Source organism: Berghia stephanieae, chromosome 3 (genome assembly GCF_034508935.2).
Source record: "Berghia stephanieae isolate SIO BIC M18660-M18661 chromosome 3, UCSD_Bste_1.3, whole genome shotgun sequence".
In the NCBI taxonomy this organism is placed as follows: Eukaryota; Metazoa; Mollusca; class Gastropoda; order Nudibranchia; family Aeolidiidae; genus Berghia; species Berghia stephanieae.
This window is the reverse complement of record NC_088362.1, coordinates 2,685,252-2,701,281: the sequence shown is the minus strand read 5'-3', so window position 1 is coordinate 2,701,281 and position 16,030 is coordinate 2,685,252. Positions and strand designations below refer to the sequence as shown.

Genomic DNA, 16,030 nt, shown 5'->3' with positions numbered 1-16,030 from the left:
GTCATGTCCCGTCCTACATGTTAAATGTTGCTGTTGACCAGGGACCCCTTGTAAAGGGCTTTGAGCACATTTAGCTCAATTTAAATTGATGTTCTGTAAAATTCGACCACTAGGCAGGCCGCCAGGAGATGAGAACTTTGTGTTAATGTTGTCTAGAGTGTATTGTTGTTATTCATGTGTGGTTTCTAAATCTAGCTGTTCTATTTGTTCGTTAGTTAGCATATTCGTAAAGTGTGTCTAATGATCTTGTGTCTGTTGTTCCGCTATCGGGTGATTATAATCCCCGATATTGGTGGAAAATCGTATAAAATCTACCAAAAAAACCACGTCTCTGTGATGTTATAATATTTGTGACCCATCGTGTCAAAACGGTATTATGTCGGAACGAACCAGATGCTTAAAAGCCGAATTTAATGTAAAACTGGTCAAATATATAAACTGTTGGCATTTGAACCCTAAAATATGGTATCCATTCTCCTCAATAAATCGTATAAACTCAACACAAGTCTGATACATCTGGCAATAAATTAAATTTTCAACATCTTAACCAACCAGGCTTAATACCGTTTGGAGGCGAAGGGTCACATTTGGTCTGAAAGCCATACTAATTCCCCTATTGATTTCTTGATACCATTTTAATCATCTTTTTTTAAAAACAGGTTGTTGGCGAATGTGGTCAAATTTTGGTCTCTCTCAGTTATCTCCCAACAGCCGAAAGACTGACAGTTGTCATCATGAAGGCCAAGGACATCAAGCTGTCGTCTGCATCGCCATCAGCAGGTAAGTCCGAAAATGGGGACTTATAATACTCTTCAACAGTCGTAACGTTACTTCCCTCGTAATGACGCATGGTAACCTAGTAACTGGCTCTAAACTATCGGAACAATGGCGGACGCCCTTATGAATTATTTCTCCGGCGAGCATAAAAGCATATCCAGAGGGGGGGGGGGGGAATATAAATCTGAACATGTTTTGAATTGTATATATTCTGATCACATGACATGTGTAATAGTTCTTGCCAACATGAAGGATAAAAATTACCAATTTTCTTTGTTTAGAACCAAGCTGCTCGTTGCTAGACGACGTGACATCAGAATATTGAATCCAGTTGTTAGGCTAATACAGTGAGGGATTGAAAGGACAAACATGTATTCTTTGCTGGGCAATAATTCTTGTTGCTAAATATCATTATTTGACAAGAGCTGGAATCGGGGTGTTATGTGTTGAGTCCAATATTTTTAAAAAATCATAACATCCTTTAAGTATGAATGTTGCTGCTCGAAGCTCGAAGAAATAAATAATAACGTGAAGTTGAATGTAAGCTTCAATTTAATTACAAAAACAGATCAAATAAACGTTTCAGGTTTCCCCTTTATCAACAAAACAGGATGATTGAAACACCACAGATGAATGAGATGATGTGGTAGTGGCGGAGTTAAGATGTTTCATTCATCCTGTTTTATTGATAAAGGGGAAATCCGAAAGGTTCATTTGATCTGTTTTTGTAATTAAATTGAAGCTTACATTCAACTTCACGTTGTTATTTATAATATCCTTCAAGGATGCCAACGATGTTGTAGTAAATATCAACGTTTTCTATATGTCCGATTATTCTGGTGCCAAAAGTAACAAGTGCACACTACATGTTAACCTTCTCCTTACCAGCCTTTTTCAGAATTGTCCCCAAAACTTCACACCCACCCAACACCAAAAACAGACTTTTCTTACTCAAACAGAAAATCAACAAGCACATTCTATACATAATAGTGTTTGACAATATGAACTCTATTACAGAATGTCAAGTTTTTATAGCTATAGCAAAAATAAATGAAATCTGGATGAGAAAAGTGACGATTTTCCAATAGGTGGTGGTAATGAGAGGGTTAAACAAATCTTAAAGTTTAATCGTTGACAGTGCATGAAGACTAAATATTTTTGACAATACTTGCAATCAGAATGACTTTTTATGGGAATTAATCAGTACCTTGAGTATGATGGGGGATTTTGGTTCCAATTTTGAATTGTTCTTTTCCAATTTTAGCAACAAAAAAATTGAAAGCTTTCCCCATGATGAAATGTCCCTATATTTGTTTTTTCTAAACCATATCTAAAAGAGAGCTAGAGGGAGATAAAGAATGACTTATCTAAATAACCTAAGAATGGCCAAATGTGATTTTAAAAGCAACACAGATTTCATGCGCACCGCAGAGGATCGTGATTCGTGGAGACAGCTGACGTCACGGCAACGTGCTCAAGAGCACAAGCCACGATGGATGAGGATGGCGATCTGAAAGAACAGCAATAATAATTTTACATTAAATATGTTTAGAGTTATGATAACAATTGTGTATTTAAAATTACGATATCCTTAAAAGTGTCAGGTTTTATGCGCACAAAATCTTTTGTATTCCTCTCTCGTCTTTTTTTTCGCCTCTTTTTATTCCTCTTTTTCTGAAATCATTCCTCCTACTCCTCTCTTTTTTTTTTCTCATCCTCCTCCTCCTCTTCATCTTCAATTTCTTCTTCTTCTTCTTCTTCTTCTTCTTCTTCTTCTTCTTCTCTTCTTCTTCTTCTTCTTCTCTTCTTCTTTCTTTTTCTTCTTCTTCTTCTTTCTTCTTCCTTCTTCTTCTTCTTCTTCTTCTTCTTCTTCTCTTCTTCTTCTTCTTCTTCTTCTTCTTCTTTTCTTCTTCTTCTTTTCTTCTTCTTCTTCTTTCTTCTTCTCTTCTTCTTCTTCTTCTTCTTCTTCTTCTTCTTCTTCTTCTTTCTTCTTCTTCTTCTTCTTCTTCTTCTTCTCTCTTCTTCTTCTTCTTCTTCTTCTTCTTCTTCTTCTTTCTTCTTCTTCTCCTCTTCTTTTCTTCTTCTTCTTCTTCTTCTTCTTTTCTTCTTCTTTCTTCTTTTCTTTCTTCTCTTTTCTTCTTCTTCTTCTTCTTCTTTCTTCTTCTTCTTCTTCTTCTTCTTCTTCTTCTTCTTCTTTTTCTTCTTCTCTTCTTCTTCTTCTTCTTCTTCTTCTTCTTCTCTTCTCTTTCTCTTCTTCTTCTTCTTCTTTCTTCTTCTTCTTTCTCTTCTTCTTCTTCTTTCTTTCTTCTACTTCTTCTTCTTCTTCTTCCTTCTCTTCTTCTTTTCTTCCTCTCTTTTTCTTCTTCTTCTTCTTCTTCTCTTCTTCTTCTTCTTCTTCTTCTTCTTCTTCTTCTTCTTCTTTCTTCTTCTTCTCTTCTTCTTCTTCTTCTTCTTCTCTTCATTCTTTTTCCTTCTTCTTCTTCTTTTCTTCTTCTTCTTCTTCTTCTCTTCTTCTTCTTCTTCTTCTTTTCTTCTTTCTTCTTTCTTTTCTTCTTCTTTCTTCTTTTCTTTCTTCTCTTCTCTCTTCTTCTTCTTCTTCCTTCTTCTTCTTCTTCTTCTTCTTCTTCTTCTTCTTCTTCTTCTTCTTCTTCTTCTTTCTTCTTCTTCTTCTCTTTTCTCTTCTCTTCTTCTTTCTTTCTTCTTCTTCTTCTTCTTCTCTCTTCTTCTCTTTCTTCTTCTTCTTCTTCTTCTTCTTTCTTCTTCTTCTTCTTTCTTCTTTCTTCTTCTTTTTTTTCTTCTCTTCTTCTCTTCTTTTCTCTTCTTCTTCTTCTTCTTTTCTTCTTCTTCTTCTTCTTCTTCTTCTTTTTTCTTCTTCTCTCCTTCTCTTTTTCTTCTTTTCTTCCTTTTCTTCTTTCTTCTTCTTCTTCTTCTTCTTCTTCTTCTTTTCTTTTCTTTCTCTTCTTTTCTTCTTCTCTTCTTCTCTTCTTCTTCTCTTCTTCTTCTTCTTCTTCTTCCTTCTTTTTCTCTCTTCTTCTCTTCTCTTCTTCTCTTCTCTCTCCTTCTTCTTCTTCTTCTTCTTCTTCTTCTCTTCTTCTTCTTCTTCTTCTTCTTCTTCTCTTCTTCTCTTCTTTCTTCTTTTCTTCTTCTCTTCTTCTCTTTCTTCTTCTTCTTCTTCTTCTTCTCTTCTTCTTCTTCTTCTTCTTCTTCTTTTCTCTTTCTTCTTCTTCATCTCTCTTCTTCTTCTTCTTCTTCTTTTTCTTCTTCTTCTTTCTTCTTCTTCTCTTCTTCTTCTTCCCTTTTCTTCATCTTCTTCTTCTTCTTTTCTTTTTTACTTCTTCTTTTCTTTTCTTTTTTTCATCTCCTTTTTTCTTCTTTTTTTTTCTTCTTTTTTAGCTTCTTCTTTTTATTTTTTTTTATTTATTCTCTCTCTTTTTGTAGAATAATAATAATATATAGTAATATCCTTAACTCTCTCCTTACCACATTTTCTGAATTTTCACCGAATTTTTGCATCCACCAAATAGATTTTTCTTACTCAAGCAGAACAAATACATTCTAAGCATAATATTGATCATCAAAAATGAACTCTACAATACAGTGTCACGTTTTTGTTGCTAAAATAAAACACTTTTTCATTAAATTGTGTGGTTTACAAAAGAAATCTGAACGATAAAAGTGCTGATTGGATCGTAACAAACGTGACGATTTCCCTATGGTTGGTAAGGAGAGGGTTAAAAAACAAAACAAAATGCGAACCTCACACGGACTACTACAAAAATCCCATATTTAGGTTTGAACCCCGGAACGTCTGGCAAACTTCAAAATAAAACAAACAACAAAAAACAACTCAATTTAAACTCTTTCCTTACCGAGCATTTTCAGTATTTTCCCCAAATTACAGGCTTAACTAGCAGAAAAATTTATTTTTTAAACTCAAACAATCTCTTTACAAAACAACTTTATGTTCTTATTAATTAAACAAAGATCATTCTTCAAACTTTGTGATGTACAGAATAAATCTAAATAAGAAAAATGTATATTTTATTCTAACAAATGTGCCGATTTTGCTCCATGTGGTAAGGAGAGGGTTAAAAGAAATATAACAATTTATTTTAAATGGGATAAATTCTTATTTGAGACCTAGATCTTAAATATTGTTCATGAATTCATATTTCAATATATATTCAAATAAATCTCATTTTTTTCTGCAGATCCCTTCGTTCGAGTATGCCTAATGGTGGATGGTAAGAAAATCAAGAAAAAGAAAACCTCTGTTCGGCGTGCATCCATCTCGCCTGTCTGGAACGAAGCCTTAGTCTTCAACGTTCCCGCAGAAGTCCTTCCAAAAGTCAGCTTAGAGGTCAACGTTGTTGACCACGACCTCTTGGGTCAAGGTGAAGTCTTGGGCAGATGTTATGTTCATGATGGAGAGACGCAGTCGCGTGGAGACCAAACTCATTGGAAAGAAATGATGACGAATCAGAGAAAAGCTGTGGCCAGATGGCATGTTCTACGAAAATAAAATAATTGGTTTTTCTATATTTAAAAGAAAATTAAAATCGCATGGAAAAGTTACGCCATGGGGCTGGATTATGATTACGTTGAAAATAAGGTTAATGCCTACATAGATTAAATTGTGTTAGGTATTTCTTGTAACCTTGCATTGGATCTAGAGTATTGATATAGGGAATGAGATTAGCGGAAGAGATTAGCGTCCCTTGATTGGACGTCACCCATAGTCTGTGACGTCACCGGCGGAAAAGTTATTAGAGAGAGAACGTCATGTTAGTTGCGGAAGCGAGGACGAGAGATGCATGCGCACAACCAACATGACGTTCTCGCTCAATAACTTTTCCGCCGGTGACGTCACAGACTATGGGTGACGTCCAATCAAGGGACGCTACTCTTCCTCTAATCTCGGAGGATTTTGCGTGCAAATTGACTTGGGTAGAAGTTAAGAGTCATTGTCGCAGTTTTTCGCTGTTCTATTTATGAGAGGAACGTTTGCACCCCAGACATCACTCAAAGGGGACAGTTACAAAAATGTCAAAAATGAACATCTGTGCTTTCTCCCATGTACTCTTCAAATGTTATCTCATTTTAAGGGTAAATTGTGAAGTGGATTCAATGTTATTTTGTTCTGGGATGGGACCATGAGATATAGGATAAATGAACGAGTTATTCCCAACACTTTTGTCATTGTGACATCAAAGTCGGCCTATACCTACTGTGGAAATTAAATACGACAAATAACCATATCGGCCTTCACAGGAACGATGGGCTAGCTAGCCCTATGTTGACATCGGCCTAACAAAACATATAAAATTGAAGGAAAAAAAACCCCAACAAATCTGTAAAATATCCTATCAGTATTAATTGAAAAGTACAATCGACATCAACAAGAAAATCGTGGACTTCCTCGATGTGACTTCCGGTCTGCAGACAAGTCAATGTCTCACAGAAAATCCAACAATCAACTGTTTTAGGACGCAACCCTCCCCCCCCCCCCCCCAATGGACATTCAAAATATCAACCGAAGGGGCAGCGTGGCTCAGCGGCACGGTCTTTGCTTCGTACCCAAAAGGTAAAGAGTTCGATCACCGGCGCTGCGTTGTGTGGCCTTGAGCAAGTCACCTAGCCCTAGCTCACTTTGCGGCGCTGTGCTGCGGCTGATGCCTGGGTTATTCCAGTCTTCCCTTGGAATAGACCCTAATGACAAATTTCCCCTTGGGGATGAATAAAGGGAATTTTATTTTATTTTATTTATGTTATGAAATATCGCGCAACGCATAATATCAAGATCGTCTCAACATTGAAGTTCCCTTTATCAACGAACTAATAAACTGTGGATATAGTAAAACCTTCAATAGGAAAACTCCAAACAAAAACCCAATATGGGTCAACGGAGAACAACAAGATGATAGAGCGTATCTTGGTTCACTCCTGCCCCCCCCCCCTCCCCTCCAACAATCACCGCAACCGTTCGACAAAACTGTGACAACATGCATTTTGATAATCTCGCCCTTGATTGGCCAAGAAAACTGCCGAAAAAGTGCTGTCGGAGGATTAGATTGAGATGCGAAAGATTTCTTTAATAATATTTTGGGTCCTCCAATTAGTTGAACATTCTTAAAGACCAACCCTGTATATAGGACCATTGATATAGAATGCTGTGCTGGTGAAATGTCTCTTAAATAGACAAAAATGTTGCTTGTTTGAAAAGACTAAATAAATTCACGAATGCCAGGGAGAACATGTGGACACAAATTCTCTTCTGTGAGGCAAACCCTGGACTTTTTCATGTGAAGGTCAAGTATTGGGCAGGTTATGTTTTTCAACTCGAAAGCCTGAGATAAGTAATTTGAACAATATTAAAAGGGATAAAAAGAAGAAAAACATTGAATTTGTTCCATTGTAAATAGGATTTTTGAGTGTTTTTACAGACCAAAATTGTTTTATTGTATCGGGGACAAAGGCTGAGAATAAATTAAGAATGTTTTATGTCGTAAAACTTATATGAAACGCATAACGTCAATGAAGAGAAAAGCGAGAAATAATTAGAATGAGATGGAGAAATAGTTAGCACAGGATCCCGTTTCTAGCATGGACCTTGAACCTTTCTAACAATTTGAAAAATTGGTAGGTGGAGTTTTCACGCCATGAATTTGTCTATATTTGTAATGGAAAAGAATATCGTATGAATTAATTACAAGGATCGCGTGACACTTATACACGAGCACGTCTTATTTTAATGGTTGTTGGTTGCTGTGTATCTACCTTGTTGAAACAAATGTTATTGGAAATGTATTGTTTGTTGTTAAAGATTATAAATATGTATTACTTTAATGGTTGTTTGTTGCTGTGTACCTTGTTGAAACAAATATTAATGAAAATGTATTGTTTGTTGTTAAAGATTATAAACATGTATTACTTTAATGGTTGTTTGTTGCTGTGTACCTTGTTGAAACAAATATTAATGAAAATGTATTGTTTGTTGTCAAAGATTATAAACATGTATTACTTTAATGGTTGTTTGTTGCTGTGTACCTTGTTGAAACAAATATTAATGAAAATGTATTGTTTGTTGTTAAAAGATTATTTATACTTACATATATTAGGGTTGTGTTCCTCCCCATCCATAAAGAGAGGAACTATATAAAGATGAGATGAAGATGGCAAAAATGAGATTCGATGTGCCCTTTGGATCAATATAATCTTTTGGGTTATTGTTTATGAGTTCTGTTTTCAAAATGAGAAGCTGTGAAGTCAAGAGAGTAGTATGTTTGAAAGGAAAGTGTTGGGAAGAATTGGAGAGAGAAATAAAGAAATGTTCCTTCTAAATCAATGACGATTCACGATCACAATTCGAAATATTATGTTGAAGTTGTTATAACAGTCTAGTGCATTCATGTCTTTCTTCATGTTTCCAGGATTACTTATTTTTTTAATAATTGTGACTGAAGTAAATATTTCTCATAAAGATAGATTTCGATCAATAGAGTTGCATAAAAATATATTGTTATTTGCAGCTGAAAATGAAGTCTTAAGAGGAAGGAAAGAAAACGAAGATAGTGAATTAAAACGTCAGCATGATGTTTTCCTGGTAAATGGGTAGTTTTGTCCGTTTTAATGAAATTAAATTAATGGAAGAAAATAACATGACAAACCGGAGTGACAAAACAGAAGCTACAACTACAGGAAATGAACAATTTATAGGGGTTTTTCTGGTCAATGAGGTACATACAGCAAATGTAACTGGATTTGTTCATAGCTTTGGGGGTCTTGACTTATTTTTAGTGCGCCACCTAACCCCCTCCTTACCACTTATAGGAAAATCGTCACGATGCAGCCAAGATTTTTCTCATTCTAATTTCTTTTGTACATCATAATATTTGAACAAAAATGTTTGCTATAGTTAAAATATATTAACACTAGACGTCTATGTTGAAGAGCTCGTTTAGCCGAAAATATATCTATAGCAAGAACTAAAAGCTTTCGTGTTTGAGTGAAATAAATCCATTTGGGTATCGGATGGGGAAAATCTGGAAAATGGCCGGTAAGGAGAGAGTTACCACACTGAGCTTGAAAGTGGGAATTAATGCGTGGTATAAATAACAATTCAATAAATCATCGTGAAATATCAGTAAACCCAGCACAAATTTTGTCCTTGCGTTTTGATTCGTCACTTTTAGACCTAGCTACTCACTGTTTTGCTGTTTTAGTTCCAGCATTTCGAAATATTCTATGCCGTCAGGAATGTTTCGTAAAGCGATGCCTCTAAAGTCTCACCTGGCGATGGTTATGTTGGCTCCGGAGACCAAACATCGTACCATAGAAAAATGACAGGGGTCTATTTCATTTACCAGAATAACAACTTTGACGCACCCCCCCCCCCAATAAAATAAAAAGATCAACAAAAATAAATAAACAAACAAACTAAAAAAACGCCATTAGATTTGTATTCTTATTCACAAAAATATTATTTCACATGGCCGTCTTTTCATCACCTATTTATGCCAATAAATTAAGAAGAAAGAAAAATATGCAATCATTGAATAAAATTTTTATTCAACAGCCCAAAGCATTATTCATACATTTACTAAGAAATTATAGGGTTTTCCATGATTATGCATGGGGAATAATTTCCAATTATTGTACGACTATCGGAAATTATAATGACCTTGAAGGCGAAACACCGAGTTAAGGGGTGTTTGCTGGAGGTCAATAAATTGATGTTAAATAAGTTGATTAAATTTATTTACCAATTTGTTTTATTTCAAATTTGATTTGTTTCCTGATGTTGATGGATTGCTAAACAAAACACAGGTGATCGAATTTAGACATCAGCTAGCTAAACAAAACGGGACCATGTTGCTTGTGAACAAATCAATCTGTTTCTCGTCCATCGTTACATTGTTACAGATTCATTTTGTTGACATGCTTTTGAAGAATTAGTTTTTGTACTTTTAAAAAAATCTATTCTTTTAAACAACAGGGTTAGGGTCAAAATTGTTTCGTAAAACCCATGTTAATTTTTCCCAATGACCAAGCATTACAGGCGAATATATAATTTATAGTTTTACAGTTTTGTGTGTTGGCCCGTTATACTACCGGATGGCAATGTTGTGAACTTCTTCACCAGTCGCATACTATGTATAGCTATCTATTTTTCAGACGATGCGCGTCGTTTCTAATGTTCGCTTCATATTTTCCCAAATCCCATCAACAAGTTCTGAATTGTCCCTTGGTATCTCCATAATGTTGATTTAACACTTAGAATTGTGCTATTCCACATGCCGGTGACCAAACCAATCAATAGCTGTTGCGTTTATGTTTTTCAAAAAATAGATTTTGATCGACTGTACAGCTTGGAAAAAATTTGCGTACAATCCAAATCTAGTAATCATTCATCTTTTTAATCGTAGACGTCTAGACTTTTGACATTCAGTTACACGACGTTAAATTTGGATAATTCTCATATATTTCCAAGCTTCTTCTTCTTCTTCTTCTTCTTCTTCTTTTTCTTCTTCTTCTTCTTCTTCTTCTTCTTCTTCTTCTTCTTCTTCTTCTTCTTCTTCTTCTTCTTCTTCTTCTTCTTCTTCTTCTTCTTCTTCTTCTTCTTCTTCTTCTTCTTCTCGTACGCCTTTATATCTGCAGTCTCGTTTCGGAGTTGAAGGTACTCGTCTTGTCCAGTTCTTCTAGTGGGATGAAACGTTTTTATTTTATTTAGAGAAGTTGCAGAGGGCCATATCTCTTGTCCATGGGTTGAGTAGTTTTTGTACCGCTGCAGTATATTATGTTCTAATCTTCCTCCTCATTTCCAAGCGATTTTCCTTAACATAACATAACATAGCATATGGTATAGGCACAATAGGATAAAATGAATGCCCTTACTATTAATAGTAATGCCATCTTATTATAGATGGATTTTCCAAATTCAAAAGTGTTTATGTCTATCAGAAGACTTTATGAATATATTGAGAGAACCCCAGTTTGACTATTTCCAAATTGTGTCTTGTGGTACCTATCAACTATTATTGTTGGTTTTAAGAAAACAATTTATGTATAATACGTATATATTTTTATATCAATACGCATCATATGAATACTTAATGATTTCATACCCTGAAAGTTGACTCCATCAGTATTGATATTGATAATACCTTTTTTTTCACTCGGCTATTACACTTTGTAAAAATATTCTTGAATTAATTTACATCATCAGACATCCCCGAAATGAAGCATTTTTCTACACTGGTTGTTAAAAGGTAATAATTGAATTAGAGAGCGTACATTAAGCATATCTGTGACCCAACGTCTCAAAATGGTATTATGTCGGGATAACCCAGATGCTAAAAAGTCAAATCAAAGTCAAACTGGACAAAATTATGAATTATTGGTATTCGGCAACCTGAAATATGATATTTATTCTTCTCAATAAAGTTTACAAACTCAACACAAGTTTGATATTTCTGGCTATAAATTTAATTTTCAGCATCTTAGGCATCCTGACTTAATACCGTTTTGAGGCGAGAAGTCACATATTTAATCTTGTTTTAATAGATATACAAATGAACGATAAAAAAAACTGAATTCATTTTGAAAATGAATATTGTTACAGTGAATGACATAATCAGTTGGATGGTGAAAAGGTTTGAACTGAGATATTGCCAAGTTTAGTTAGAAGGTCAATTTTGATAAAAAATGAGTTCTTGTCATAAATGATTAAATCAACCCTTTTTCACATCTTTGGGAAATGTCAAAGCTTAATTTCACTTCTAAATAATTTTTACAGCTAGTCAAGTTGAAAAAGTAAGAAATTTGAGAAAAGTTGCTTGATACCTTTCCCGTACATCTGGCCATAAATTCATGAAAAATCACCCGATTTACTTCAAATAAAGATTAAAATGCTTTTGGGAACAAATTCTTTCAGAAAATGCAAAAAAAAAAAAAATGCAAATCCAAAATGTTCACCTTTCGACTGATGACGTCATCATGCCCTGACACATTTATTGAATAACAGTTATCAATGAGACGTCTTAGTTACAAACACCTTTGTTTCGACGTGCACACGTTTCAGGTCTGATAACTGAACACATTTATGGGCTTGTACTAGATTGTTGTAATGGACACTATTTGTGACCCACCGTCTCAAAACGGTATTATGTAGTAACAAACCAGATGTTTAAAAGCCGAATTTAATGTTAAACCGGTCATAAATATAAATTGTAGGCATTAGCACCCTAAAATATGGTGTCCATTCTCCTCAATAAAACATACAAACTCAACACAAGTCCGATATTTCTGGCTATAAATTCAATTTTCAACATCTTAACCATCCCGACTTAATACCGTTTTGAGGCGAAGGGTCACATATTGCATTGGTTTGAGAGTAGTGTCATTACAACAATCGTTACGATTTGAGTCATCAGACCTGCAAATGAGTACACGTTGCTTTCTCCTCAAATTACTTTAATCAAAGGAATGCCTTTTGATTTTAATTGTGTAAATCGTCAATGGTACAATGTCATCATCATCATCATCATCATCATCATCATCATCATCATCATCATCATCGTCATCATCATCGTCATCATCATCATCATCATCATCATCATCATCATAATCATCATCATAATCATCATCGTCGTCGTCGTCGTCCCCGTCGTCGTCATCATCATCAAAAATATCATTATATAAAATATGATAAGATAACCCAACAATAATATTACCATCATCACCACCACAATTAATTGTCAGATAGTCTTTGTCGATATTTTCATCCTCACGTCTTCAGCATTCTATAATGGCGATGTATTTGAACTCTATATTGCCTCTGTTTTGAGTGTGTGTGTTTATGTGTGTGTGTGTGTGTGTGTGTGTGTGTGTGTGTGGGTGGGTGGGTGTATGTATGTGCACAAAGGCGCGTAGGTATGTATGCATTTATGTATGTATGCCACGTCGTCATGGTCGTCATCATCATTATCATCATCATCATCATCGTCAACATCATCATCTTCATCTTCATCATCATCATCATCATCATCATCATCATCATCATCATCATCATCATCATCATCGTTGTCGTCGTCGTCCTCATCATGAATATCCGTCTTGCCACTAGGACATTCTGTCTGAGTTTGAACCTTCAATATTTCAAATTGACAATCCATTTCTGTATGTACATTGACATTGTACACTATGTTAGGAAATTGTATTAAGTCAATGCATGCGTTACCTTTTTTACATTATTATGTAAATTTCCTGAAGAAACATTATATGTATATATATATATATATATATATATATATATATATATATATATATATTGAAACGTATTGGATACAAATATGGTACGAATAGTACTCGACATATAACAATGGAGCGAATTATTATTGTAATATTTACTACGATGTTGGAGTCAGTTTACATCGATGTTTCAGGCCTTTTCAGCCATCGTCAGGACTGTGTGTTACATAAGTTTGGTTTGTTGTGTGTTGTTGCTTGTTGACTTCAACAAGCAACAACAAACCACACACATATATATATATATATATATATATATATATATATATATATATATATATATATATATATATATATGTATGTATGTATGTATGTATGTATGTATGTATGTATGTATGTATGTATGTGTGTATGTATGTATGTATGTATGTATGTATGTATGTATGTATGTATGTATGTATGTATGTATGTATGTATGTATGTATGTATGTATGTATGTATGTATGTATGTATGTATATATTTGTTTGAGAGGAATTTACTTGAATCACATAGAGTGCTCGAAAGATTTTTTGGGGCGCAAATTATTATCTAATATTATCATCTTGTTTAATTTTTCCTACCGCATTGTTACCTCCATCCACTCGCAGATAGATGGGTACATTAGGGGGATGAAGTGAAATTATGTCTAGTTGGTATTGAATACTCTTTGATGCAGTGGCGGCGCGTGGCATGCTTAAAGTACAAGGTGGTGCCAGAATAAGAAGAAAATTACTTAAAACATGCTATATTTGTAAAAAAAAACAAAAGAAAGAAAAAAAAATTAAATAAAAGACTTACTTTAATAAGTAAGAGGCAGAATATACTATTTCTCAGTTTTATTTTTTTTTTAAATGCTGTAATTCATTTTGAAAAATATGGACCGGTGCCAGGCACCAAATCAACCAATATAGCCACGCCCTTGCGATGTGTTTCCTAATGTTTACTTCGGTGCGCATGTATGTGTGTGCGTGTGTGTGTTTGTGTACCTGTGTGTATTTGATTGAGTCTTTGTTTGCGTACGTGTGTGTGTGTGTGTGTGTGTGTGTGTGTGTGTATGTGTTCTGTGTGTGGTGGTGGTTTTGATGGGAGGTTGAGGTTATAGGTGTCTTACTCGGATGTGTAATAGTTTGTTGATAACAACAATATCCATCTTTATTTCTGATGAACCCATCTAACTACGAGTGGATAGAGGTAACAACAACATTGTAGGAAGAAAAAAAGAAAGTGAGAATATTAAGTAATATGTAGGCTAGCACTATTCAGTATCTGATACTGAATAGCGGTTTTGCACTATTCAGTATCTGATACTGAATAGTGGTTTTGCACTATTCAGTATCAGATACTGAATAGCGGTTTTGCACTATTCAGTATCTGACACTGAATAGTGGTTTTGCACTATAACACGGTGTTTTTTTTTCCGAAACCTGACAAAGTTATGGGAAGAGTGCAGCTGTGGGAGTGAATATGGGACTCAGAAGTGTACACCAGTGGGGAGTGAACCTGGGACTGGGTTTCGGCGGATTTCGTAATAAAAAGCAATTACTTTTTTACGAAACCCGACGACACCTGGCAATATCCGACAAAGTTATGGGAGGTAGGCAGCAGCGTGTGTGTGTGTGCGTGTGTGTGTAGGGGGGGGGGGGGAGGAGGGGATGAACCTGAGATTCAGGGAAGTGTACACCAGTGGGGAGTGAACCTGGGACTCTGGGTTTTGTAAAAAAGCAATAACAAAATAGGGGGGGGGGGATTACTTTTTTACGAAACCCGACAATATGCGGCAAAATTGTGGAAAGTAGGCAAAGCGTGGGGAGTGAACCTGAGACTCAGTGAAGTGTACACCAGTGGGGAGTGAACCTGAGACTATGGTTTTCGGCGGGATTCAGCTAGTTTCATAAAGAAGCAATTACTTTTTTACGAAACCCGACAAAACCTGGCAATATCCGAGAAAGTTATGGGTAGTAGGCAACAGTGGGGAGTGAACCTGAGATTCGGGGAAGTGTACACCAGTGGGGAGTGAACCTGTGACTGGGTTTCGGCGGGTTTTGAAAAAAAAAAAGCAATTACTTTTTGTTTACGAAATGCGCCATCTCCCAACAAAATCGGGCAAAGTTATGGAAAGTAGGCAAATAATGGGGAGTGAACCTGAGACTAAGGGAAGTGTACACCAGTGGGGAGTGAACCTGAGACTATGGTTTTCGACGAATTTCAGCGAGTTTCACATAAAAGGAATTATTTTTTTACAAAACCCGGCAATATCCGACAGATTTTGAAAGTAGGCAACAATGGGGAGTGAACCTGATTCATGGAAGTGTACACCACTGGGCAGTGAACCTGAGACTCTTGTTTTCTGCGGATTTCAGCGAGTTTCACATAAAAGCAATTACTTTTTTACGAAACCCGACGAAACATGGCAATATCCGACAAAGTTATTGGAGTAGGCAACAGTGGGGGGTGAACCTGAGATTCATGGAAATATACACCAGTGCGGAGTGAACCTGAGACTCTGGTTTTCGTCGGGATTCAGCGAGTTTCATATAAAAGCAATTGCTTTTTTACGAAACCCGGCAATATCCGACAAAGTTGTTGGAAGTAGACAACAGTGGGGAGTGAACCTGAGATTCATGGAAGTGTACACCAGTGGGGAGTGAACCTGAGACTGTGGTTTTTGGTGGATTTCAGCGAGTTTCACATAAAAGCAATTACTTTTTTACGAAACCCGACGAAAACCTGGCAATATCCGAGAAAGTTATGGGAAGTAGGCAACAGTGGGGAGTGAACCTGAGACTCAGGGAAGTGTACACCAGTGGGGAGTGAACCTGAGACTCTGGTTTTCGGCGGGTTTCAGCGAGTTTCACATAAAAGCAATTACTTTTTTACAAAACCCGACTAAACCTGGCAATATCCGACAAAGTTATTGAAGTAGGCAACAGTGGGAGTGATCCGATTCATGGAAGTGTACACCACTGG

At 35.7% G+C, this 16,030-nt stretch overlaps 2 protein-coding genes across 2 annotated transcripts in view; both read left to right on the top strand.

The window, feature by feature from the left end:
- Positions 1-16,030, top strand: part of LOC144967022 (synaptotagmin-6-like) — a gene marked incomplete in the record, with an annotated part of 95,400 nt that overhangs the window by 65,724 nt on the left and 13,646 nt on the right.
- On the top strand, positions 659-5,527 carry LOC144967023 (synaptotagmin-9-like). The gene is made up of 2 exons (XM_078903767.1): positions 659-780; positions 4,989-5,527. The coding sequence occupies exons 1-2, from the start codon at positions 735-737 to the stop codon at positions 5,297-5,299; spliced, it is 357 nt and encodes a 118-aa protein (XP_078759893.1). The 5' UTR covers positions 659-734; the 3' UTR covers positions 5,300-5,527.

Bases quoted from the DNA above. Each gene is read 5' to 3' on its own strand.
- LOC144967023 (XM_078903767.1), top strand. From the start codon at position 735: ATGAAGGCCAAGGACATCAAGCTGTCGTCTGCATCGCCATCAGCAG. The intron at 781-4,988 runs GTAAGTCCGAAA...TTTTTTCTGCAG, and splicing joins GTCTGCATCGCCATCAGCAG to ATCCCTTCGTTCGAGTATGC.